General features: G+C 34.2%; 4 protein-coding genes across 4 annotated transcripts; 2 read left to right on the top strand and 2 right to left on the bottom strand.

Moving 5' to 3' along the window:
* The first annotated feature begins 4482 nt into the window (after positions 1-4482).
* Positions 4483-6020, top strand: LOC106420869 (putative F-box/kelch-repeat protein At3g22870). Its single transcript, XM_048758973.1, has one exon. It carries the CDS (start codon positions 4916-4918, stop codon positions 5861-5863), a length of 948 nt encoding a protein of 315 aa, XP_048614930.1. The 5' UTR covers positions 4483-4915; the 3' UTR covers positions 5864-6020.
* LOC106421010 (lipase-like) lies at positions 6000-8282 on the bottom strand. The gene is given in 7 exon segments (NM_001315612.1): positions 6000-6377; positions 6462-6593; positions 6665-7108; positions 7197-7300; positions 7381-7481; positions 7553-7751; positions 7829-8282. Coding segments are annotated over 7 exon segments (1407 nt in total). The 5' UTR covers positions 8069-8282; the 3' UTR covers positions 6000-6190.
* A 7688-nt stretch (positions 8283-15970) lies between these two features.
* On the bottom strand, positions 15971-18908 carry LOC106420926. The gene is made up of 7 exons (XM_013861769.3): positions 18269-18908; positions 17960-18046; positions 17670-17879; positions 17237-17401; positions 17071-17124; positions 16827-16973; positions 15971-16491 (listed from the first exon to the last, which is right to left on the bottom strand). The coding sequence occupies exons 1-7, from the start codon at positions 18458-18460 to the stop codon at positions 16114-16116; spliced, it is 1233 nt and encodes a 410-aa protein (XP_013717223.2). The 5' UTR covers positions 18461-18908; the 3' UTR covers positions 15971-16113.
* Positions 18909-22150: 3242 nt separating this feature from the next.
* On the top strand, positions 22151-22978 carry LOC125587791. The gene has a single exon (XM_048758975.1). It carries the CDS (start codon positions 22151-22153, stop codon positions 22976-22978), a length of 828 nt encoding a protein of 275 aa, XP_048614932.1.
* Positions 22979-27521: the final 4543 nt, after the last annotated feature.

The raw sequence follows: 27521 nt of genomic DNA on the forward strand, positions 1-27521 counted from the left end.
CTTAGTCAAATTTAGTAAAACTAAGGGAGAAAACATATTTTGTAAATATGAGTTTTACATATCTTGAAGCTACTTATCACTCTTAAAAATACAAGTTATTCAAAAACTAACGTAGAAGACTTAAAAACTAGCGGAGAAGACGCGGACGACTTCAATCTAAGTTGTCCAGACGACTAAACTATACGTCGTCTGGTCAACGCAGAGGTTATTTTTGCAATTGACTTTGAAATCTGTTATTTCGGACGACTGAAAAATAAGTCGTCTACTATTGTTTGGCTAAAAAAAACTCCAAAAAAGCTAGACGACTTACATTTCAGTCGTCATAGGTTAGTTTTGCATTTGACTGGATTATTTCAGAAGTTTGACTTTTCTGGACGACTTACATTTCAGTCGTCTAGTGAAAATTAAAATAATAATATTTTTTAAAAAGTAGACGACTTATAGTTAAGTCGTCATAGGTTAGTTTTCCAATTGAAAAAAAAAACTTCAAGATTTAATTATATACATACGACTTATAATTCAGTCGTCCACGAGACGACTGAAATGTAAGTCGTCCAGGATTTACGAGGTTTGACCAGAATCTCGGAAAAAAATCCTGGACGACTTACAAGTAAGTCGTCTCGTGGACGACTGAATTATAAGTCGTCTGTGTATAATTAAATTTTGAAGTTTTTTTTTTCAATTGCAAAACTAACCTATGATGACTTAACTGTAAGTCGTCTACTTTTAAAAAAATATTATTATTTTAATTTTCGCCAGACGACTGAAATGTAAGTCGTCTGGGGAAGTCAAACTTCTGAAATTATCCAGTCAAATGCAAAACTAACCTATGACGACTGAAATGTAAGTCGTCTAGGTTCTTTGGAATTTTTTTTGAAACCAAACAAAAACAGACGACTTAACTTTCAGTCGTCTCAGGTTACAGATTTCAAAGTCAATTGCAAAAATAACCTCTGCGTTGACCAGACGACTTCCAGGTAAGTTGTCTACAGCCAGACGACTTCCCAAGTAAGTCGTCTGACGAACAGATCTGGAAAAAAACTCGATGTCATACCTTAAATTGGTGAGATAAGTTCCTTAGCATATATAAGGCTTCTCCAAGCACACAGAATCACAAACGAAAGTAACCCACCCAGAATCGTTAGCTTCTATGACTCTATGAACCATAAAAAATGTAGAACCAAAATCTTGGGTTTTTTTAGCTCATTGTGGAGAGAAAGTGAGAGATATGTTGTGTTTAGTTCACAAGAATGGAAAAAGAAGAAGGGTAAATCGATTTTGGGAGCATTAAGAGCTTCAAATTGGTTGTTCATGGTGGTTGTGGTATTGATGACAATGGCAATCTTGTAATTACTTGAAGATGATGAGGGTGAGAGAGTAAAAATGTCATTTTCGAAGAAAAAAAAGAAAAAAAAAATTGATGGCATTTTCGTAAATTATATGAACTTGTGGGGTAAATAGGGCAAAACCAATTTTCAAAAAAAAATGAGGTTAGTTTTGTGTTTAACTTTAAGTTATAGGTCAATTCTGCAAAAAGCCCAAATTTAAAACATTAAATACAAGTACTTAATCTTAAACTGATTTTTGTAAAAGTAAATTAACAAAAGTAAAAAATTATATTAAATTAACTTAATATTTATAATATTTTTGAAAATTAAACAAAAAAATAAAAATGCAAGACTTTCAAACAATTATAACTATATAGGTTTAAAACATGTGGTTTCAAATTTTAGGTTATATGTCATTGACAATATTCGCAAATAACATATACTATATATAACTCGAGGTTATAAATTATTGATAATGTCCACATATTATTTTAATGCATAAAAATATGCCAAATCATTTTTTCTTCTAAAAATGTCAATATTACCAAAAATTGTTTATTTCAAAGCAAAATATAAATCAATATAAGAAGTTAAACTTAAAAGGTAAAAAAAACTATATATAAGTTACTTAATGTTTAATTGATTTTTGAAAAATAACATAAAAATAACTATATAAATTCAAAACACACGATTTTAAAGTTTAGATTATATGATATTGAAAATAACAAATATATTATATACAAGTTGATGCAATTTTTAAAGTTTAGGTTATATGCTATTGAAAATATTCAAAAATAGGATATATTATATATAAGTTAACTCTGTAAATCAATGAATGTTCACATATTATTTACTATATAAACTAAATCTTTGAAAGATGACCGTAAATTAATTAACAAATATTAATTTTAAAAAATCCAATAATTTATAATACTAAAAAGCGCATATTATTTCAAAATTTAGACTATATATTATTTGATTTGTTCATATAAAATTTACAAATATCATTGAAATTATACCAAATCAACATCTTAATTTGATATTTAAATAGAAAAAATCAGAAAACTATTTCTTTCAAAATAAAATTAAAATAGAATAAGTTAATAAATTATTTATCAAAATAATTTACTTGAAATATAAAATAAATGTTTTAAATTAAACATAATATTCTAACTAACCAAAAAGAACAATTTTCAAAAACAAATCAAGTTTTTATAAAACAAAACAAAATATTCATGTATGTAAAATTAAAATTAATACAAAACTACAAAAATATAAACTAAAAATGTAAAAATTATCTTAAAAGTTAGATTAATATTTATATTAAATTATTTAAAATTCAATATAAAAGATTTTAACAAGAAAAAACAAAATTATGTCTTTTTATGAGGATATAATTTAAAATTATCAAAAACATGCCAAATTAGAATCATAGTTTAATATGTTTATAAATCTGAAATTTCTATAAAAAATCTATTATATAAACTTAAAATATCAATTAAGATAAAAAAACAAAAAGAAAAAAATACTAACTTGATATATAAGCTAAGTCTCTCAAAAATAAACATAAAAATATTGATAAAAATTATATCATAAATTTTGTCAAGTCATAAAAATAGCATATACATCAAAATAAAATAGATAGTTAAAATAATCTTAATTATAAAGGTATCGACTTAAAAATAAATATAAGTTTATACTCAGTTACACAAGTTTTTTAAAAAAATAATGGTTGATTTTGGTATTTTTCTTACTGAGCCAATTCATTTTTTTATTACAATAATTATACAAAGTTTTATTATAGATAAATGATGATAAAAATATTTTAATTGTGTAAGAAACATATTGTTAACTGGCTCATTTATCTATATATTTTCAAACTGCCATTTATCAATCAAATGAATTAATATAGTTATTTACTCATCAACAGTTAAAACTATAATAACACTACTATATTATTTTTTGGAACAACGATTTTTTAGAAAATTATAATACAACTTCATTAATCTATTCAAATAGTTTTTTTTTAAATAAACCTAAAGATATTTTTAATCTACAAATATTTTTAGGATCTGGTCATTAATAATAAAAAAAAGTACATGGTGATTTTTCATAAGTATTTAATGTAATTCATCAGTAAAAGTTACATATGAAACTTTATTAAAGTAATTAACAAAACATATACAGTTAAAAATAATTTCAAACGAGTTTATCAAAGAAATATATTTGAAGAATTAATAAAATATAGGAAACATAATAAAATCTAAAGAGGTTCACCAAATAAATTAGTTGAAATTTATAATATTATTTACAAATAATATTGACATTAGAGTATAGTTTCAGCGACAAGAAAAATAATAAATATGGGGTATATTCATTATATATTCGTCAGTGAAAATTATATTATCTAAAAAAATATTAATCAATAAATTAGAAACAAGGAATTTTTGACAAACCTCTAAATATTAGAAAAATACATTTGAACTAATAAAACATCATAGCCCCGAGATTAACTTATACTCTAACTAGATCAAGTAGAAGATATATCTAATATTTTATATATTTTAATAAATAAAACATTAATTAATGTTAGTTTAAAATTCTATATATTTATTTCCTCTTTTCTCATATTTAGAAATATATTTAATATTGTTTAAATATCATCAAAATTGTTATTATGATCAAAACGTAAATCTAAATATTATAATATTAGATATGAATTTTAAACAATTAAATAAGATTATTTCTAATATATATATATATACACAATAAGTATATAATAATTATAATTTCATTGTAATATTTAGTAAATTCAATGAAAAAAATCGACATTGTGCATATAGATTAATCCTTTATGTCATTAAAAAAATGATAGAATTATACGTTTTTAGATTCTAACCTTCTTATAAAAATGTTTCAAATTTGTTTTCTCGATTTTTTTTTGAATATTTATTTTGAAATTCGAAAATTATTTTGTTAACTATTTAAGAAAATATTTTAAATTTTAAGTATTTATTTAAAAAAAAAAATCTTAAACCCCACCTTCCAAAACCCATCCCTCAAATCTAAACCTTAAATCTATATTAGTTAACCCTATGGATATAATTCAGTGGCGGATCTAGAAATATTTATTATCCGGGGCAGAACTATAAAATACAGTTTAATACTTCTATAAATTTGAATTATCAACAGGGGCATTGCAAAAAATCAGTGCAAAAATACATTAATTTGAAAAATTCATGGGGGGCAACCCCTCCTACCCTAGGTGTAGTTCCGCCACTGATATAAGTGTTACTTTTTTTAAACTAAAGGTAAATGAGATTAAAGTAAATATGAAAATAGTATTAAAAATGTGGTAGTTTAAACAATTCCTCAAAATAATAAAGCATATTTTGTATACAATTTCACATAAAATGTAAATAAACTATATATATGTTATTTTGAAATTAAATTTATTATTAAAATAAGCGAGTCGAAAATCTAGTATAAATAATACTTAGCTTAAACACGGAGACTTGCGCTATGTAGCAAAGCTCGTCTTGAAAGGCACAGTGTGCGCCATCGCCACTCCCGTCAACAAAGCCGACATGATCTTCACGAAGATCTCCGATCTTCCGGTAAATTTGGTTGAGGAGATTCTGTCTAAGGTTCCGTTGAAATCAATGAGAGCAGTGCGTTTAACTTGCAAACGTTGGGAAGCTTTATGGAAAAGCCGAAGCTTTTCAAAGATGCATATTGATAAAATAAGATCAGGTGAGTCTCTGATGATCGCAAAGATGGATTACCATCTTTATCTCGTGAGAATCGTTGTCAATGAAGATCCAATTATAGAGTGCCAAGGTAGACTTACTTGCAAAGACAAACAAACTAAGATATCTCAAGTTTTCCACTGTGATGGTTTATTGTTATGCTTCTTGAAAGATGATGTTACCAAATATATTGTTTGGAATCCATATTTGGGTCAAACTAGGTCCATAGAGTCTCCATACTCTCACCGCCGCCCAGACAGATGCCCAGCCGCCGGATGGAACTGGTTCACATACGGATGGAAGAACTGGTTCACATACGCTCTCGGATACGAGGACAAAGGCTCAACTTGTCGTGGCTACAAATTATTGAGGTTTATAGACAAAATTTTTGATACACCTAGAGACCAGTTTTCATGTTATAAGATTTACGATTTGGACTCCAGTACATGGAAGACTCTTGACATCACTCCAAACTCTCCGCGTATACTACCTTCTCATAGGGGTGGTGTGTCTCTCAAAGGAAACACGTACTGGCTTGCTTCACAAAGAAACGCAGGACAATACGTGCTTGACGATCACATAATCTGTTTCGATTTTACAAGTGAGAGTTTTGGTCCTCTTCTGCCTCTTCCGTTCTACGCTGGAGCTAATGACGATGTGACTTTATCGTGTGTTAGAGAAGACAAGCTTGCTCTTTCACTTTCTCGCATCAACGAAGCATCTCAACTGGAGTGCATATCAAGCAACCTGCTGTTGGAGGCAAAAGGAAACAACACAAGGATTTAGAAGCGCAAGGATATGATAAAACAGAAAAAAAAAGAAGATGATTAGTCTCTCAGGTAACAAAGCTTGTACTTGCATTTACTCATTCTTCACTTTGTCTTTTCTTAAGCTGACCTTGTTTTGGTGTTGTTAAACCTTCTTTTACAACTTTTTTAAATCTTTTATTACGGCTATAAACTCAACTAAATAGAAAAAAGGCGTATGGTTCGAGTGTGGACATAGGATGTTTAGAAACAAAACAGAACTAACAATGAAATCTACTTCTTTAGCGAAAGTAATCATGAACCATGATGATGATGAAGCAAAAGCTATACACATTTGTTGGCCCCTCTATTCTTCTTGGTCTCCTCCTAGCTGCTGCTGTTGAGCTTCGTTCGGCAATGTCTGAGGGCTCTTCCGGAATACATGTTTCCTGCACCGCTCAAAGATACTGTCGTAGATCAAATCAAACTCCACACCTGCTCTCTCTCGGTTCACAATGAATAGAATATGATCCGCCTCCACGATCTTGTAGTACCTGTGGAGAAAACATTCAAGAACACCCGGTAAGACTCTCTTATCTTCACTGAATCTTCGAGAGAAGCTATCATCGAAGACTAACCAAATGCCTGGTTGGAGAGGGAGACAATCTGAGTCACTATGAACAATGAGGTTGGAATGTTCAACAGGGATTCGTGGGTGAGTCATGGATATAGTGTTCAACGCTCCATCATTGTCCTGCCAATCTTCATCTCTGCAAAAAGAAAACAGTTTAAACTACAGATTTGTATGATGTCTAGTGTGCATCATTACACAAACCTTTACCTGTAACCCTTATAAGGCAGAGGGATGTCAGGAGGAAACCGCCACTGACTCATCTGCAACACACGGATGAAAAGCAGAGGATGGATCCCCATCACACCCGAAGGAACAGTCATCATTCCAAGTGGCTTTCTAGTGCGCTTAGTCGCGTAGCTGAAGTAGAACGTGTTCGGGAAAGTCTTGAGATTAGCGTTGAGCTTCATGGAGCCTTGGATTGAGAGGTCAGGCAGGATCCAATCTCCTGATGATGCAAAAGGGCCTGCGTTTCCAAGGAGGCAATCAACAAGGCCGCGCAAACCTGTCTTCTTCCAGGACATGTTGAAATGGTCGAACCCGAAGTTGTAATAGGATTTAAGCCAAGGAATGTCGAGCCAGTCGTACATTACGACTCCAAGTTTACAGATCTGAAGGAGGGATATGAGTTTGAGAGACGTCCCGTCCTCTGGCCTGACATTGTCATATATATATTTTGGATTATTAACTCCCAATGATTTTCAGCTAAGAGATCATAAGAAAGGTAGAGCAAAAAACTCACGATATTCCATCAAGGTAGGTTCGAGTAGTCCCGTTTAATGCTCCTGACAAGGATGTTAAACTCAAAACCCAGTTCTCATTTGTGTTCTCGTAACCATCAAACATCTGTAACACCACAAGCTAATCAACTTCAATAACACAGCACAACTAAAACCAAATCCTGATCGTCTTCATTTTCAAATTACCTTGTCAGAGAGCATTTGCTGCAAGACACGAACAACTTGAGCACCAGCAGAGTGACCAACAAAGTGAATAGGATGATCTTCATCCCATTCTTGATACTCCCCTGAAAGTAACAACATCGAAGCTTCATCAGCAGAAAGAGTGAATCAAAAGCTACTCAAACAAAGACTAAACCTTTCTCATAGAAACGACCGAACTGAGAATGCCCACAAGCTTTACTATGATCTTCACCATAATCAACTCTTCCACCTTTCAAGTAATAAAACAACTCTCTTGCCCTATCGTGTACACTCGTCAAAGACCCCAAATCAGGAACCAACACTCTCTCATCCTTCTTCTCAGCTCCAGCAAAGTACGATAACCCACCTAATCTCTGCAATCCCCTAAACCCCAATCAACCAAAGACAAACAAAAGAAACATCAAACAAGAGAAGAGATCTTTTTGCTTACTCCTTTCCCAAATCCGAAAATGCCATGGACTAAAACAATCGGAGGCAGATCATTGACTTGAGTTGTACTTCGTTTGACTTCGCCGGTGGTTTTGGACTTGAAGATTGACTCGCTCAACCTCTGCGTGAGATCTCCAGCCACGGCTGAGCTGAATATGTAAAGCCCATACATCATGTGAACGACGGAGCTCACTGACAGCTCCGCTAGCTGAAGAGCAGTTACAACCAACCGTTGAATCATCCTCAAAAACTCGACCTTTCGTCTCTTTTACAAATACCCAGAACCAGAAGAAACTCAAAGACGCAGACTTTTTCAAAACCCAGTAATCAAAATCTGATCTTTTTCGACGACATTGAATCAAAGATGAAGATTCTTTCTACTTGTCGTCGTTAGCTTCTAGAAGAAAGATTTTGCCTCTCACCACACACTACTTTCTCGTTCGTTTGTATTTTTACCTGACGCATGAAAACGCTTTCTTTGCCTATAAAGTCCAATGAAAGACTCACACTTGTTCTCTTTTCTTTTTTATTTTAAAATTTAAATTGTTTTTCCTCTCTGGGGAAGACGCGTCTAGAATGAAAAGAAAAGCTCCAAAGAAGAAGAACTCTGTTTTAATTCCTCTCTGTGGACGCCACGTGTTCGTTTTGCAAATAAAGTGGGTCCCGCTGAGATATGGTTCAGCAAACTGAACAATACTATACTTCGTTTTATAATGTTTTTTTAATTTTGAAATTAAAATAAACGCTTGGTTGGTAGTAGGAGCAGTTGATGAACTGTCCTGAGAAAATTCATGTTTCGTGAAATTTCGTGTAATAACTAATTAGGAGTGGACCATACTGAATTGTTATCACGTTGTACACGACTCTTTGTGTTTTTGGTGGGACTTGGGAAAATAGTTTACCAAAATTATATTTTAAAAAATGAAGATTTCATGGAATTTTCAATGAAATAAATTTATTTTTATTTTTTTCACTTAATCCCCTCTCCTGTATATTATTTATGAAACATTACAACTTCTTTTTGTATCCACGTATCTTCACTACGATGATTCTTAGAATTATTAGAGAAATAGGTTGGTCCATCTAATTATACAATAAGTTTTTTATTAAACTAACTATAAATTCATTATTAATGTCATTTATTATTTCCTTAAATAAAATTACGGAATTGACTAATGTGGCTAAAGTATATACGACAAGTAGTGATTTTGAATAATAAAGATCTCATAAAAAATAATGTATCTTCTATCAAATTTGTTTAATTTTAAACTATTAAAATAATTTAAATAAATAACAATAATCATATTATAAAAATTTAGAAGTTTCTGTATATGTTATATTTTTGAATTTTAAAAAGCGACTATAAATTACTAAAACTATTAAAAGTCTCACATTCAAATTTTACGATCCATGATTTAAAATTTTTGTTATGACAAAATACAAATGGTTACAAAATCATATAAGTAAAAGTCTAATTTAATTAATCATTAAGATTTAAAATATATATGTATATATATCATTCTAAATTAAACTATAAACCATATTGAATAAATAAATATTTTAATTTCAAAATTTACTTTGATTAATTTTTTTTGATAAAAGTTTTGAACTAACATTGATAAAAAAGTTTTAATTATAAATTACTAAAATTATTAATCCCACAATGAAAATTTTGTTATCAGTAATTTAAAGTTTTTGCTATTAAAGATACACATGATCAAAACAACAAATGAGTAGAAAGCATCATTTAATAGTCATTAATATTAAAAATATACTATGTATGTTAATATCATTTAAATTTAATTACATATCCTATCAAATTTAAAAAAAAATTGTTTGGATTAATTAGGCATGGGCATTTTAACGTGGACCCGAAGACCCGAACCGGAACCGACCCAAAAATACCCGACCCGGAACCGGACCGGAAATTTACAAGTACCTTTTGGGTCTAAATTTTTTTTACCCGAAAGAATCAGAACCGAAAAGGAACCGACCCGAATAGACCCGGACCCGAAAAGAACCGACCCGATAAGAACCGATTTTTACCCGACTTAAAAACAAGTATATCTAAAACTATGATGTTTTTGTGTTCTATTTTATATATATTATTTTATAATTTAGTTGAAATATCTTTTGTTAACAACATCTGTTATTATTTTTTAACATTTTTAAAGTAATATAAAGATTTAAAATGTAAAATTTAGAGTTTTAAAATGTTTTATTTTAATTATTAATAGTTTCATTTAAGTTGTTTTGTAAAATTTTAGATATATATGACAAATATTCAACTAAAGTTGATGGAATTGGGTATATCATGTCCTTTTCAAATCCTAAATACCCGAGCCCGATCCGGATCCGATATGGACCCAAAAAATTACGGATATTTTATGGGTATTTTAATTATAGACCCAAACCGATCCGGATCCGAGAAGAACCGACCCGAACCGAAAATTTCTAAGTACCTATTGGGTCTAAATATTTAGGACTCGAAAAGACCCGGACCCAAAAAGAACTGGTCTGAACCCGACCCGAAAACCCGAATGCCCAAGCCTAAAATTAATAAAATTGATTTATACGTTCGTACCAATTTATCCCGCGGGTTTTACTGTAGTTTTTATTAAACATACTTTTACAACATGAACCCCAAAAAAACAAATGGGCAACCAGCATACTGACCCATTCGACATATACTTAAAAGAACAAGGCCCAATGGTCCAAGTAACACCCAAATCAGAGGAAGAAAAACGGTGATGAGCCACATCTACGTGTTATCCACTTGAGGACGAAACAACACGTGCTGGAATAACCTCCATCGTCTTCACCGAGACTTTGTTGTTGCCGGAACTGAACGGCAATCACCGGAACTGAACAGCTACCACCGGATCCTAGCGGGAACACGATCACAATCAACGAACCACCATCTTCGAAGCATACTCCTTCATCACCTGAACCACCATCCCTTGGAGAGCATCAATCGACCCATCGAGAGCTCATCCACACACCGATCACCAAACACAAAGATTCCAAACCATCCCACAGATCATACGCTTCAAGAGTCAAATACTAGATGAGAACATAAGCTAGCTAGTTATACCAAACCCCTAGAAACTAAGCCAACAGGAAGAAAGGATCTTCCTTTGGAGACATAAACCGGCTGAGGCTAAACTGAATCACCGGAGACATAGAACCAAACAACCAAAAACAAAGGGCTGAAAGAATCTAAAAATAAAAGATTAAATTCTCGAAGTTTAGGAGAAATCTTGAAGAATCAGATGAGAAATGAACATCAAAAAAAAAAATTTATAAATCAAAGTTTGTATTACAAGAGTCATCAAGTAAATCTAAATCTATAAATTTTTTGTAAGAAGTGTTTAATGTGTCAAATGGGAGTAGAGATCATTTCTCATAAGGAGATATCTCATTATTTATAGAAAGATGAAGCTTAAGACTTTCTAGCAATATGGGTCTAGTTCAATGTCTAATGGGCCTTGAGGAATATGTAAATCCACCCCAACAGTAAGTCCCCCCAAGTTCGTCGAGAGAAATGTAATCGATCTCTGCGAAGTTTACAAATAGGGTTTATTAGACAATGAACTAGACACATTCATGCCTATGACGGTTTAGGCGAGTTTATTTCGAACTTGTGCCTAGTAATAAGCGAGTTTGTTTTAAACTCGTGCTTAGCGAAAGACGAGTTTACTTGACTCATGCTAAGACAGAGGCGAGTTTACTGAGAGCTCGTGCCTAGTAGAAGGAGAGCTTTTGTAAACTCATGCCTAGCCAAAGACGAGTTTCTGTAAACTCGTGTCTAACAATAAGCGAGTCGACCGCAAACTCGTGCCTAATAAAAAGCAAGTTCAATTTAAACTTGTGCCTAAAATACACGTTTACCGAACTATTGCTGACCTGAAGCCTCGTGTTGAGATCGTGTGTGCCAAGCAAGTTGTTGGCTTGTGTGTTCATCAGGCTATGATGATGTTGAGAAACGTGTGCTGCTTGTACCGCTTCCGACAAGCTGGCAGCTGAGAGGTCGCCATTCGAAGCATGAGGACATGATAGTAGCTGTCAATTGTTGATTTTCTTTGGCTCAGCGATCTAATCAACTCTGGTTCACAGCAAAAAGCATGATCATGATTAATATAAGCCAAAAGAAACAACCAACTGTTGCATAATTAATATGCAAGCTATCGAACTTGTTTTTATTTAGTGATCTCACATGCATGTGATCATATAATAATTGTCCACCATCAGCAAAGCAATTACAAGAGTCATCTCATAAAAGTTATAAGAGTGAGCAGCTTAGAGTTGTTTAATGATTGAAACCACATTTATAATATATGCGGTGACACATATGTACATGAAAGCATGTGATGTAATTAAAGGACTTATCTTTGCGGTGGAGCTTTGACCGGTAAGTGGTTTTGTCGGTAGATGATAAATTGGTAAACTGCCAAAGGAGAGTTGAAGCCTTGATGAGCTGTCTGTTGGAGATGTGACGAGAAGCTTTATGCAACTGGCAATCTCGTCTAGAGAGCATCGCTTGATAGAGAAGCAGTTAGCTCTGAAGCTGAGTTGGTGAGACTTTTTCTTTGAAGTGGATGATCATGAGCTGATCGTAAAGAGAGGCTGAGATGGTCTGATCACTCATATGTTCCCCACGGCGAGTGCCCTCTTTCTCTCGTTTTGGAGCTTGAGCAGAGCTTGAAGCTTTGAGCTGCTGTAGAGATCATGACTCTTCTCATCTCGGGGCCGTCTCTGTTCGTCGAGCTCGTGGCGAGATGACATGGTGGCTTTACTAGATCGGTCTTGGCGATCTTATCCAATATTCTTGAGGTGTCACGGCAGGGATCATGAATATGCTGAGATGGCTTTGTCTCAAGCTTCCAGACGTCTGTGGCGAGGTGGCTGGTTCACAGTGATCTCCCAAGGTCTTCTCTAGAGCTCTCCGGAACTGGCACGAACAGGAGAGGAGAAGAGTTCAGTAAGAACAAGCTCATCTCCTGATCTCGCAAGACTGCAACGATGGAGCCTAAAGCCTCGTAGAGATTGATGTATCTGAAGCCTAACGTTTGACTGCACTTCTTGTTGTCTCTTTCCTCGTGATTCTCACGATCCCTTGATGACGCTAGTGACGTGACGAGGTGAATACCGAGAACAAAGCCGTTGACGGAGCTTTTGAAGACGTCATGGTGGTGAAGCGCAGAAAGCCGGGTGCGGAGATCAGATCATTACTATCTGCAATCCCAAAGAGATTTTGTTCATGTTCAACTTTTTGCAGTGGTTTCGTAACAGAGGTCAAACCAGAGCTTTGGAAGGTCATCAATCTCGTGGCCACAGGGAGAGGACAGTGACAGAGATCACGACGTCGAAGCCGCAACTTCTCTGGTACAGAACGTCGAGAAGGAGGATCAGAACCGCTATGATACATTTGCGACCAAGGTCAAGTCTTCGCTCGATCCATTAGCTCCTCGCAAATTCTCCCATCTGCACATCACCAAGATCAACACAAGCAGACAAAACCCCGGTCACAGTTGCTTCACCACTAAGCTTCTTCTTCTCGTCAAAGCTCGAGTTTTGAACTCGCAAGAACCATCTCGTCACAAGCTGGTAACCTCATCACAAGCTTACCCTCTCATCCTTTTGCTTGCAAAGACTCCTTCTCCTCCACTAGTGGACTTACTGTTGGGTTTTGGTATAAATCCTCTTGGAATTTAGAACGAACCCACAATGTGTTCCGCAGGGCGTCGATGGCAATACCGTCTAGGATTTCAATCCTCGAGACTACGGCTTTGAACTTCTCCATGTAGTCGCGGAGGCTCTGGTCTTTGGTTTGGTTAAGGTTCCACAAGCTAGAGGCGGTATTGCTACGCTTGGTGAACATAATATAAGTCTTGAGGAAAGCTGCTGACAAGTCACGGAAGCTTCCGATGGAGTTTTCCTCTAACTGGGAGAACCAGGTTAGGGCTTGCTCGTGGAGAGTTTCGACGAACAGTTGGCAGTAGCCTGCTTCCCTTTCTTCATCGGAGAGTCGAGCCCGCGCCATCGCGATGTTGAAAGTTGTCATGTGTTCCACCGGGTCTCCGCAGGGTTTGTACTCGGGTAAGTACAGCTTCTCTATCTTTCCGAGTTGCACACTAGTCAACGCGCTAGTGAAAGGGGTGTGCGATGTTGCGGCGAGCACGCTCTCGATTTGCGGGGCCGCGCTGGTTACCTGATGGATCTTCTCGCTCATTTGTTGGAAGCTGAGTTTGAGCTCGGCGATCTCGCGTATGGTTGCGAGATCAGAGCCTACTGGGGGGTGTCGGCGAGAAGAGTTTCATTAGGCTCCGAGTCGTCTGAGACGTGGTCGCCTCTGGTCGCCGTTGGGTTGGTGTTAAAGAGGCGACGGCGTATCTGCTGGGGACGGCTCGTTTGGCCATCGGGAGCTGTGAGTGCCGCGACCAAAGCAGCTAATTGGTCGTTGGTCGTCTTTTGGACTTCGTCTTGATGAGCGAGTCGAAATCTAATAAAACGTCTTTAGTCATCCCATTTCTGACTTCTTTCACTCTAGTCGACTGAATCCCGTTCAAACAGACCCTTTCAAAAGAAACATGCAAGCCTATAACACGAAAGAGAACTAGAACCGGACCGACGGTGGCTGTGGAAGCCCACTCCGTCGGCCGGTGGATCAAAAGACCAAAGAAGAATATGCAGATGAATCTAGATAGAAGGGAGAGTTGTTCTAGAGAGAGATTTTTTTTTCAATGAAATAAATTTATATGATAGCTTTTCATGTTTTTTTCTTTTAAATATCTTTCATTATTAAATCCAGTAGAGAAAAACATATAAGCCCGATGGACTTGAGTTTTTTTTTTGGGGGCATGATAACCGACAAATGTTGTTGTCTTTCATGTTGTATCCGAGTGTCCCGGTTAAAATATTTTGTTTCATATCTTAATCAGAAAAATCTTAACTTTTAGGGGGCTATTGGGAGATGAGTTTGTGTAGAGTTTGTGTTGATAAATTTTAAAAGTTACGTGGATTGTGAAAATTTATATACATTGACTTATGAAATTTGATCATAATTCTTTTGGATTAGTATAGATTTTCATGAATTTGTATCACTTATTTTCTATCATTCTTTTTGTAAAGTAAATATATAATTTATTTATTTTCTAAATCATATAGCATTATTATTTATTTTTTCTTTCAAATTAAAAATAAAATAATAGTGATGCATACAAAATTGGACATTTTTTCTTAAATAGCTTTTTAAAAGTTTTTATCACAAAAAAAGCATTCAAAGAGAAAAATGACAAAAAACAATTTTATGAAAAAGGCAAAAGACAATTTTACCCATTGTTTTATATATATAAAAGTAACAAAATAATTAAAACTAAGATTAAATAAGTTTCTTTTATTATTTTGAATTATATGTTTTTAAATTTGAACTTTTTAATAATTTTTATTTTTTTTCTTTTTTTATTTTTTTCAAAATATTTTCTAAACTCTGGTTTTTTCGTGTAACCCAGGATTTGGCTCTCAATTTTTTTTTTTGAAATTCAAATTTTTTTTGAAACTATTTAAAAATACATATTTTAAAACTATTAATATTTATAAATTTAATTATTAAAATTTATATTCAAAATGATAATTATTTATTAAAAATAATTATATATTCTAAAATGTAAAAGTATCTAAATGTAATGAATTATAATTTTAAATATATAATTTGGATTTAAGGTGCAATAGATATTTGGTAAGAATAATTATTTTTTTTCTAGTTTTTTATCACATGGATTTTGAAAATCGCAAGGTTATATATGATATTTTGAAAGTTGAATTTTATGAGTAAAAATGAATAGAATTCATCTCCCAATAATATTAGATTTTGTTAGAATTAGAGAATCAATGATAACTTTTTGAATAACAAGAGATTTGAATGGATTTTGAAAATTCTTAAACTAATAACAATAGATTCTATTAAGATTTTTAAAATCTAAGAACCATTAACAATGGAATCTCAAAATTTTCAAAATTTACGAGGACTCACTTACCATTTGTAAATTTTCAAAAATTTAGAATTTCATAGCATTCTGATTCTTATAATTGATCGGCATTTAATTAATAGATTCTTTTCATTCATGTTGCACTTCGCATTTGATAACATTAATCAATCTATGTATATTTCTTTTCTTACACATACATTAAAAAAAAATTCTCTGGATCTTTGTCCAGAGCCCTCAATCCCAAAAAAAAACTTACCTACGTCGACTGAAACACACATAATTTACTCTTTTTCCAACTCTAAGGACACTTCGAGTTTTTACCGGGTCCTCCGTAATAAAAATAGTTACCCCAAACCCTGTTTACTCCTCCTCTTATGTCATAACAATTCGGATGATCCGCAAGAACTCTAAGATTAGCTGTCGGAATAAGAGTATTGTCCCAATCTACCATCTCGAGATTCCTAAAGTAAGACGCTTTTCCAAAACCTTCACCAGCAAAATGTCCACTTCCCATTTGTGTCGACGTATGTGAACCACCAGGTTTTGTGTTCACGATCTCGCCACCGAACTGGACCATGTTCCCATGCTCCATCAGGTGTGTGAACAATGATACGGGCCAGTACCCGACTAGTGTCCCCGACCCGAATTGGAGCCACCAGTGGCCGTGTTTTGGGTCCTACACATTGGTTTTTGACGAAGTTGCGTTAGTAGGATAATTTCTATATGTAAAAGTTGGAGTGAGCTGTACTGTATGAGTGTATGTTAGGCCTACTGTATGTGCAAAGCACTTGATGGATAAACCATGTGCATGGTTATAATCAAGAATAGTAGTAGTATGACTGAAGGGAGACATTAAATCTAACGCCAAAACAAGTGAGTTCATAAATTGTTAGGAAACAAGTATTAAATAATTATGCCGTGAAATAATATATGAAATAGAGTAATATCAATATTACCAACGTCTATGATGGTATTAAAATAGTTTAGATATATTGAAGAGGAGAACAATACCTTCCATATCAATAAACTTATATCGAATTGTCCACCTTTATACGATGAAACCGGAGAAATGGCAGCTCCGATCGCAATTCGATTGTTTGTCTGAATAAAACCGGAACACAATAGGTTATAGCATCCTGTTGCCTGGTACGCATCGGACTGCATAGAGATAAACTTAGCAGTTTAATATATATTGTAGTACGCGTACGTAAGAGCAAAAGGAGTTTTTGAAGTTGCATGAAAGCAATTTGTATACCGTCCAATAGGTGAAGAATCTTGGGTTAGTGTCTCCGTACAGCTCTGGGCTAACCTGTCCGACATAATCAAAATGCTAAGAATTTAGATCATTTTGTGAAAGCAAATAAATGATATAATAAAGAATAATTAATTATTATTGTCAAATTGGGGAGACTAGCACGTGCCTGCCAACCAGCTTCGATGGTATTAAGATCGTCGGCGAAAGAACCGGCGATGACCCAAATCTGAGACAAACTAAACTCATATCGGCTACTGACACGTGGCGTCCACACGTTTATACTTGCTTTTGCTCCGTAATATTGACTTCCCGATACGTATCCAACCGCATGCTACAATTTTATTTATCACATTCGCTAAAATTAAATTGTTAATAATATAATTTGTAAATCAAGAAAAAAAAAGAAACTAGAGTATAATCGTCTTTTTCGATTCGAGCAAACATAATAATCTCTGACATGTTAAATTCTGTTAGTGGCATTGCAAAGATTTGCGAGAAAGTTAGTTCTTGGTATTATTATGTATCTATCTTTTAAAAGGTTAAATTAAGAAAAAGTATGTAAGCTCTGACTTTTTGATAATAGTAATCTAATAATGTACCTCGTGGCCGTTACTGCTCGAGTCCCTTCTTACACGCCTGATTTTGCGACCAAATCTACGGACAGAACTTGCTCTTAACATGTCTTGCTCCGTCGTTCTTCTGATCGGAATCGTTCCTTCCGGACAAGACTCGCCGGTCAAACTCCAAAGCTGAAAATCTTCATGGGATTCATTTTCTTGGCTATACCCTGTGGGCATCTCTGGTGGATCCTAAACATGTTTGCATATACTTTAGACTTTGAGAATGGAATAATTATGATAAGAATAAGAGATGCGATCGAGCTTAGTACCATTGGTCTTTGTCCTTGCAACATGGGATGATCAAAAGCAGGCTGGTGATGAGATGGAACACAATCTATTGTATCTCCATCTGGGCTCTGAAACCATCCCAAAAATACTAACCTAGTCAGAACTATATATTCTGATGGTGTAGATTTAGAAGCATTTGTATATGACATATTTTTAAGAAAAAAATGGGAACTAGTAGAAATTTAAAAGATGTATGTCTTGAATATTTTTATTAAAAACACGTAATGTCTCTATAAACGAACAGGCTCCGAACTTAATTAAGAAAAATATATATAGAGTTTGGGGCTTACCTGAATGGTCTTCACGGTGGGTTTATTGATCTTTTGGAGGTGTTCTCTGATAAGTTTCAGCTTCTGGATCTCATGTTGAGGCCGGAGAGTCACATTTTCGTCTGTGGCATTATGTAGAGAAGCAGAGGAGGAGAAGCAAGACGAGAGGAGGCAGAGTGTGAAAATGAAGGTGAAAATCAAGCTAGAAGACATTGTAACGGCTGAGGAATCTCCTCTTTTTCACCGTTTTGACTTTTCTGAAGAGTCTAAAAACACTTTAATTTTGTGTGTTGTTTGATGAAGGTGAAAGTAAAACATTTATTGAAAGCTTATTGTTGTTGTTCGTCTTCTTCATGTCACTGACACATCTTCCACCAGCAAACCCATTAAAGACATAATGACTTCTCTAAGGAAAACACAGAGCCCCCAAAATCCAAGAGTTAATGAATCAACTCACTCCCCAAAGTATAAATGAAGTAGAAATATAATATACGAAACGAAATTGTGTTGATAAAGGGTTTGGGCATGTGGGTTTGCACATATGACATGCTAAGGTGGTATTAATACTGGGTAGTGATGAAATCATGGAATTATATGTATAGTATTTATTAATTAGGGCTTGGGGCGACTTGTTTATTTGTTTTAGGATTGAATGTTTTAAAAAATGGGAGAGAAAATCTTTGATGCAGCTTTATCGTTATCGGAAAGCGGTATTTTTTTTATAGTAAAGGCAAATAAAGATGAATAAAATTAGATTTGGTTTGAAATTCTTTAAAACAAAAAAAAAATATCAAGATCAAAAATTCTAAACCTTGATTTTCTCAAAAATATTTGCTAAATTTTAGTATCTCTATAATATTATTTAATAAATCAGTTTACTATGTGTTGCGTTCACGTTAATTCTCACAATGGTTTATTACATTATTAACTTTAATAAATTAATATTATTTTATAATTGTCATTATCAAAAAAAAATATTTTAGTTTTTATTAATATTTTTTTCTTAAATAAAAAAAGGAAAATATCTATATATTTTCAAAATATCTATAAACTATTTTTATTTTCGTTTTTAATATATATATATATATATAATCATATCAATATCATTAAAAATTAGTATCAAAAAGGCAATATCTTAAAAGTAAAAATACATAGCAATTTCTTTTATTTAAAACATGTAATTTGACAATAAGATGTTTCCTTTTATATAAATCTCAATTTCATAAACTATTTTACTAATTGCCACTACTAATGTTATCTATTTATATTTTCATTTTTCTTAATATTTTATTTTATAAAATCATATATCATAAAGGAATTTAGTATCAAAAATAATATCTTAAAAACAAAAATATAGTGATTTATTATATTAAAAACATGTGATTTTTTTTTTAAAGAAATTTCTTTTTATATAAATCTCACTTTCGTGAAAGTTTTTTGATACTTTTTGTTTAATAAAATTTTTCTACGATTGTTAATAACATTATGTTAAATATTTTTTATTTAAAATATAATAACTCTTTTCATAAGTAAAAGTCAATTTAGTTAGCAAATCAGTATTTACTTTAATATACTAAAGAATTTTTTTCTCTTAGTTATAAATTTTATAAAATATTATTTATTTTTTGGACTATTATTCAATCTCTTATTTTAAACAAATTCTCTCACAATTTCATATAATTTTTCTTTTCGTAATTACACATTCTCAAGCCTAATACTATGTAAATGTTTCAATATCTATAAAAATAAACAAGTAATTATCTCAAATCCAATTCCATTAGCAAAATTTTTTTTTATGAATGTGGTATTTGATAAAAGTAATTAAGTTACTATTAGTTCTAAGACTCTATAATGATCGACGTGTTTTTAAAAGATTTCAAAACCATTGTGTCAAAGAAAACCAAGTTTCCTTTGATCTCCATGTCGCCAAATTAATAATGGTACGTATTTGTTGTTCGATTTCTCTTGAATATACGAAAGGGACATTGTCCTTTGTCCCAATTACATAAATAATGAATTAGGAGAAGATATATAAATTCTCATAAATCTCAAGCAATTGAGCATAATGATTTGTAAAGCATGAATTTTCATGTGATTACAAACCAACGAGGATAAGTACGTGCAGTGCTTATAGGCTCCAACATCCCAACTCCAAAGAGCACGTTCGTTAAATAATAGTATTTAAACACACAAATTTATTATTCAATTTTTTTTAAAAAAAATTATCCACATTAGTTGGCTACTGGTGAGTATAGTATACTACCTGAGAATTTGTGAATTCAAAATTCACCATACAAATTGTGAATATACTCAAAAACAAAAAGATAGATATGTTTGGTGACTCGTGAGTATAGTATACTACTTGAGATCCACAACTCTATATATCTTAGATGCGTTGGGTCCGTCTCATCTTCTACGAAAGTTAATCGCTCATTTTACATTGACATTAAACAAACAACTAAAATCAAGTGGTTTGATTGTCTTATTGGCCACTGGACCAATTTTTATTATGTATATATCTAATTAGTCAACTTAAAATTTACAGTGTTAAGATTGAGGTTAAGATTGTACCTATGTGGGTTACAATGAAGAATGTACCGTCTACTATGTTTTCATGGAAGGGACTAGGTTTCATTGCTAGCTCAGTTGGGAAACCTGTGAGGCTGCATCCCGAGACGGAGCTTTGTTCGAATTTTGACGAGGCTAAGGTCTTTGTAAATGCAAACATGACAAAGCCACTTCCTAATGCGTACCGTTTTTGCTCGAAGTCTGGTATAAATGCGAACATTGAATTCACTTACCCATGGGTACCTACGAAATGCTCTCTTTGTGCTAAATGGGGTCACAATCAGAAGGAATGTTTGAAAAAGAAAGAAGAAGTAAGGGAGAAGGATGTGGGGAATGGAAAAGAGAATGTTGTCCCTACACAAAGTGCTAATATGGAAGAGACAATGTCAGTGCCAGAAAAGTTAACGAAAGGAAAAGATACTAAAGAGTTTGACGCGACTGTGGAAGTATCTGTAACTGATTCTTCAGATCTTGTGGGTGATGACGCAGTTGAGCAGCCCAGTTAAGTTGAAGAGATCAGAGAGGAAATAGGGGAAGCTGCTGAAAGCGGAGCAGAAGTAAGGGAGAACTGGTTAAATGTCTCTCCGGGGAAAGTAGGAAGATCAGCTGAAAAGAAGCAGGATTTGGAGACAGTTATCTCTCCGTCCAGATTTCAACTACTAGCTGACGAAGAGGAAGACCATATCACCACTCATGAGCCTGAGGGTGATCCAATCAGAGTTTGCACCAAGGACGATATCGAAGAAGGTGAGATTTTGATTTCTGATGGTAGAAAAACAGAGCATACAAGTCGGGAGGGAAAGGTTGGAAAACCGATCCGATCAGCGAGGGTTGAGAAACGAGTAAACTCTCAGACTGCTGCTACCACAAAGGACTCCAAACCTAGTGGTACCAGCAAAAAACGTTTCTCCAAAAAACATTAATATGTCGGGCTTCTTTTGGAATGTTTGCGACTTAAACAAATCAATTAAACATTCCGTAATAAAGAAGTGGTTGGAGGAGAAGCAGATTGATTTTGGCTGTTTGATAGAAACTCGTGTGAAGGAAGAAAGAGTTCCAGAAATGGTGGGAACTATGTTTAAAAATTGGTCGATCCTAACAAACTATGAGCATCATAGGTTGGATAGGATCTGGATAGTCTGGAGAAACAATGTGAGACTCACTCCTTTCTATAAGAGTAGTCAGCTGATCACATGTTCCATTAAGTTGGAAGCGATGCAAGAGGAGTTTTTTTGCTCCTTCGTCTACGCATCAAATCTGGATGAAGGCAGAAAATAATTATGGAGAGATCTATGTGATCATCACAACTCTCCGATAATTGGTACAAAGCCTTGGATGATACTAGGTGATTTTAATGAAACTTTGGACGTGTCCGAGCACTCGAATTTTGATAGCTCGCCGTTAATAACCTCTGGAATGAGAAGGTTCCAAGACACTGTAAATCATTGTTCCTTGACTGATATGGCTTATCATGGCCCTCTTTTCATTTGGAACAATAAGAGGGGAGCTGATCTTATATCAAAGAAGCTGGATAGGGTCCTTGTTAATGAGGTTTGGAATCAGGACTATCCTCAGGCCTACTCAGTCTTCGACGCTGGAGGCTGTTCGGATCACTTACGCTGCCGTATTCAAATTAACACGCCAACACTTTCTTCAAGAAGGAAGCCGTTTAAGTTTGTTAACGCAGTTACCACACTTGCGGAGTTTCTACCCATGGTGAAAGATTTTTGGGAAAATACAGAACCTATTTTCCTCTCAACGTCCTCCCTTCATAGATTCTCAAAGAAGCTTAAAAATTTAAAACCACAGATAAGGGGTCTGGCGAAAGACAGGATGGGAAATCTGGTTAAAAAATCTCGAGAGGCTCATGAAGATCTCTGCAAAAAACAGGAATTAAATCTCTGTTCTCCATCTTCTCAACATATGGAGGCTGAGAATGAAGCTTTTACGAGATGGGAATTTGTAGCGGGTCTTGAAGAGAGTTTCCTCAAGCAACGATCGAAGCTGCACTGGCTGAACATTGGTGATCAAAACAATAAAACATATCATAGTGCTATCGCTGCTCGAGAGGCGGTAAATGGAATCAAAGAAATACGGTGTCGAGTTGGAACTCTGGTAAATGATGAGAATGGAATAAAGGAGGAAGCTGAGAGTTTCTTTTGAGAATTTCTCCAGCACTAGCCTCCTGATTTCACAGGAATGGATGTCGACCATCTACAGGATCTTCTTCCTTTTCGATGTACAGATCATGATGCTCAAGCTCTGATTAAGATAATTACTCCCGAGGAAATCAAAGCTGTGCTGTTCGTTATGCCTAGTAATAAATCACCGGGACCAGACGGGTATAATGCAGAATTCTATAGATCAACTTGGGAAATCATTGGTCATGAGTTTGTGGTGGCAGTTCAGTCTTTTTTTGTTAAAGGTTTCCTTCCGAAAGGAGTCAACTCCACCATCTTAGCTTTGATACCAAAGAAAACATAAGCAGTTGAGATGAAGGATTATATACTGATATCTTGCTGCAATGTTCTCTACAAAGTTATTTCAAAACTCATTGCCAACAGGTTGAAGTTGTTGCTGCCTCAGTTTATCTCAGCAAACCAATCTGCATTTGTTAGTAAGCGGCTGTTGATAGAGAATCTTCTTCTCGCTATAGAAATTGTGAAGGACTATCACAAGGAAAGTATATCTTCTCGGTGTGCCATCAAGATAGATATATCGAAGGCATTTGACTCTGTCCAATGGCCTTTTTTGCTAAATGTTCTCCGGGCGATGAACTTTCCGCAGCAGTTCATTCATTGGATTGCTTTGTGCATCACAACACCGTCGTTCTCTGTTTAGGTTAATGGTGAATTGACTGGCTATTTTCAGAGCTCAAGGGGCCTCGGTCAAGGCTGTTCTCTTTCGCCATATCTGTTTGTAATTGTTATGGACGTCCTATCTAAGCTTTTGGACAAGGCGGCAAGTGTTCGAAGTATTGGATATCACCCTCGCTGTCAGAACCTAGGTCTGACTCATCTAATGTTTGCAGATGATTTAATGATGGTAACTGATGGGAAGGTGAGATCAATGGAAGGAATAGTTGAGGTTTTTGAAAAATTTGCCAAAATATCAGGTCTACGTATCAGTATGGATAAATCAACCATGTATATGGGTGGTGTGCCTACAGATATTCGTTTGGAGATTGAGAGCAGATTCCAGTTCAGAACTGACCAACTTCCAGTGCGCTATTTGGGTCTACCTCTCACTACTAAGAGTATGAGTAGTAGCGACTATCAACCCCTCCTAGAAACAATCCGGAACCGTATTAGCTCATGGAAGAACCGTTTCTTATCCTATGCTGGTAGACTTGAGCTTCTTGGATCGGTGTTGTGGAGCATCTCAAGCTTTTGGCTCTCTGCTTTTCGGCTTCCAAAGGCATGTATACGAGAAATAGATAAAATCTGCTCAGCCTTCTTATGGTCTGGAAGTGATCTTAATCCTCGGAAAGCTAAGGTGGCTTGGGAGGAAGTGTGTCGTCCGAAGGACGAAGGAGGACTTGGCCTCCGATCACTAACAGATATGAACAATGTCACATTGCTCAAGCTTCTTTGGCGTCTCGTCATGAACAAGTCATCACTCTGGGTGCGCTGGATCCATACCACTGTCCTGAAGAATGAGTCTATCTGGTCTGCGAAGGATAGCGATAAAAAAAGTTCATGGATGTGGAGAAAAATTTTAAAAATTCGAGGTCTGGCTAGACAATTCTGTAAGGTAGATGTTCACAATGGCAAATCGACATCCTTTTGGTATGATCAGTGGTCCCCAATGGGTTGCTTGACTGACATTTTTGGACCCTGGGGACAGATAGACACGGGCATTGGCCAGCATGATACTGTCTACACAGCTAGGACAAAAAGAAGGCGACGAAATCATCGCTCAGAAGGTCTCATTAATGTGGAACACCATCTCATATCATTGCCTAGCTCTGACGCAGAGGATATCGTTCTCTGGCGGGGAAAACAAAATATTTATAAAAGTCAGTTCATTACTCGGGACACTTGGAATCTCATCAGACCAGTGAGGGAGAAGGTGGCTTGGCACAAGGGCCTATGGTTCAGCCAAGCAACACCAAAATTCTGGTTCTGCTCATGGCTTGCTCTGCATAATCGACTCACCACAGGAGATAGGATGATATCGTGGAATCTAGGTATTGACGGGGGCTGTGTGCTATGTCAACATCATCTTGAAACTCGGGATCATCTCTTTTTCCGGTGCACCTACAGTTCTTCTCTCTGGAGTAAGCTAATGCGTGAGCTCATGGGTAACCATTACACAGATGAGTGGAGCAGTATCATATTTTTCCTGTCGCAGTCTCAACTTTCTCGAACCCGGACGTTCCTTGCACGTTACGTATTTCAGACCACGCTCTACATGCTATGGCGGGAGCGCGATTCTCGAAAGCATGGAGAGAAACCACGATCACCTGAGACTCTTTTTCGGGTAATTGACAGGCAAGTCAAGAATCGCACTACTTCCATACGAACTCTGGACAAGAGACTGGACATGGCGTTTCAAGATTGGATCGTAGCAGTGGGGACATAGCTTTTCTATTCTTTTGTTGTTAAAAAAGTCAGAAACAAAGTAGCTTTGCTGTAAACAAGTTCATTTTTTTTTGAATCGAATTTAACATTTTATTCAAAAAAAAAAAAAAAAAAAATTTACAGTGTTAATTATTGATCTTATATAATTTGGGTATCGTCTATAGTAAAGCGTGTACTAAGTGTGGAATGGAACTCGAGAGTGTATTTGTTCGAATGATTTTGTCCAGTCTTTAAAATAGAGGGAATGATTGAGAGAGCCAAAAGCATGCAAACATTGCTTCAGGGTTGCTATTTAATTAATAATCGCAAGACTAAGAAAAACATGATTAGTGTTTTTATGCGAGTGCAATGGAAAACCTTCACAATACTCACATTCATATACAAATCTTTCCACACTATATATAAAAATCTGTTTCGCAAGTATATTCATATGTTTAAAATCATAAAGTATGACATTAGTTTCTTGGAATTCTTAATGCACCACGATATGATAGAAATTGGTAAAAATATTTCTAAATGCGTCACTACAAATCTATAATAGATTTCAAGTGGCTGCATGTAGACACTATTCTAGTGTTTGATTCTTCAAAGATATCTCATTTTAAGCTTTGTTCAAAAAAAAAGATATCTCATTTTTTATTATTTTTGTTTTAGCTAAACAAAAAATAGTTAAAATGATTACGAAGCAAAGTTTACTAGGCCTCGAATAAGGTTGACTTAATAACCTTTAAAACAATCAAATCCATACTTCAGGGAGTGGACAATAGAAAAATTACTGTTCATAAAATATTAAAATGACTGCCTCCCCTCTGGATATAAATATTTGATGTTTTGTCTATTTCACGCATATTAAGATGTATTCGCACACAAGTTTAGTTTTACTAATAAAGTTTCACGATTCATATTTTTATATTTTATTTGATATTTTAGTTTCAAGAATATGCATTAACTATACTTTACAACATCAACTTTTTAAATACAATAACAAATTTAAAACATTAGTTATTCGTACACGGAAGGAAGTATATATGAAGAAGATAAAAAAATATAAGAAGATAATATCTCATTCTCAAATCCGAAAAGAAGAAATTAACATTTCAATAATTAATTGAAAGGGAGAGAGAAGAGAAAAGGCGAAGATAATTAAAGACGAATATTAAAGCTAACAAAAGGAGAATGGAAACAGTTTGATGTAAGAGCAATGATAGTGTCTCTAAAGCAGCCTCGAGCTCAGCTTTTTTCTATTTTATCTCGATCCATACCAGTTGGTACGTATTTAGATAAAGGACTATTATGCAAACAATTTAGAACAAAGTACGATTTGGTGTTGGGGTTATTAACTATGATATGATGACTCATTATTTACAAAAGCGGCGTGAAAGGATAGACGTTAATGTTTGAACCATGAATGCAGTATGTTAAGGGTACATCATCATGGATTTTCATTGTGTTTTGTCAAATATTGATGTAGCCATGAAAAATGTTTTGTCCTGCACAGATTCTAATACACATTTATGTTATTAAAAGAGAAATATTTATTTGAAAATGTTCTTACTTCATTAATTAAACTTTCTATTTTTTTGCTTGTATTTTTCAGTTGCATTTAGGAAATATCCTAAAACGAATAAAACTACCTAATTTATTACTTGTCTTTTCAGTTACATTAATGAAATATGCTTAAATGAATTTAAACTTCCTATTTTATTGTTTGTCTTTTTCAGTTACCTTAATGAAATATCCTTAAATAAATTTGGACACAATGTCATTTAATCAACAACAAAAACTCATGAGTTATCCTTACGTGCATAATTTTAATAATGGAGATTTTAAAAAACGTGCATCATTAAAATGTTACCTAAAACATACAACACTAATATATAACATGCATCAATAAAACTAGAATTTGACTCACACAATTGTACGGATATTATTTTCAGTTGATTAAATTAAAAAATATTTATTTATTCAAAAAATATTTAAGAATGGCTATGCTTTTAAAAATTATATGGTTTTATTTGCTCATAACTCATTTGTCATTTGCTAAATTGTTAGAAATAAAATTTTAGCATAATATAACTCAGTTGTCATTTGCTAAATTTATGGTTCTTATTTATATTTTTTAT

Source organism: Brassica napus, chromosome C5, assembly GCF_020379485.1.
Source record: "Brassica napus cultivar Da-Ae chromosome C5, Da-Ae, whole genome shotgun sequence".
In the NCBI taxonomy this organism is placed as follows: Eukaryota; Viridiplantae; Streptophyta; class Magnoliopsida; order Brassicales; family Brassicaceae; genus Brassica; species Brassica napus.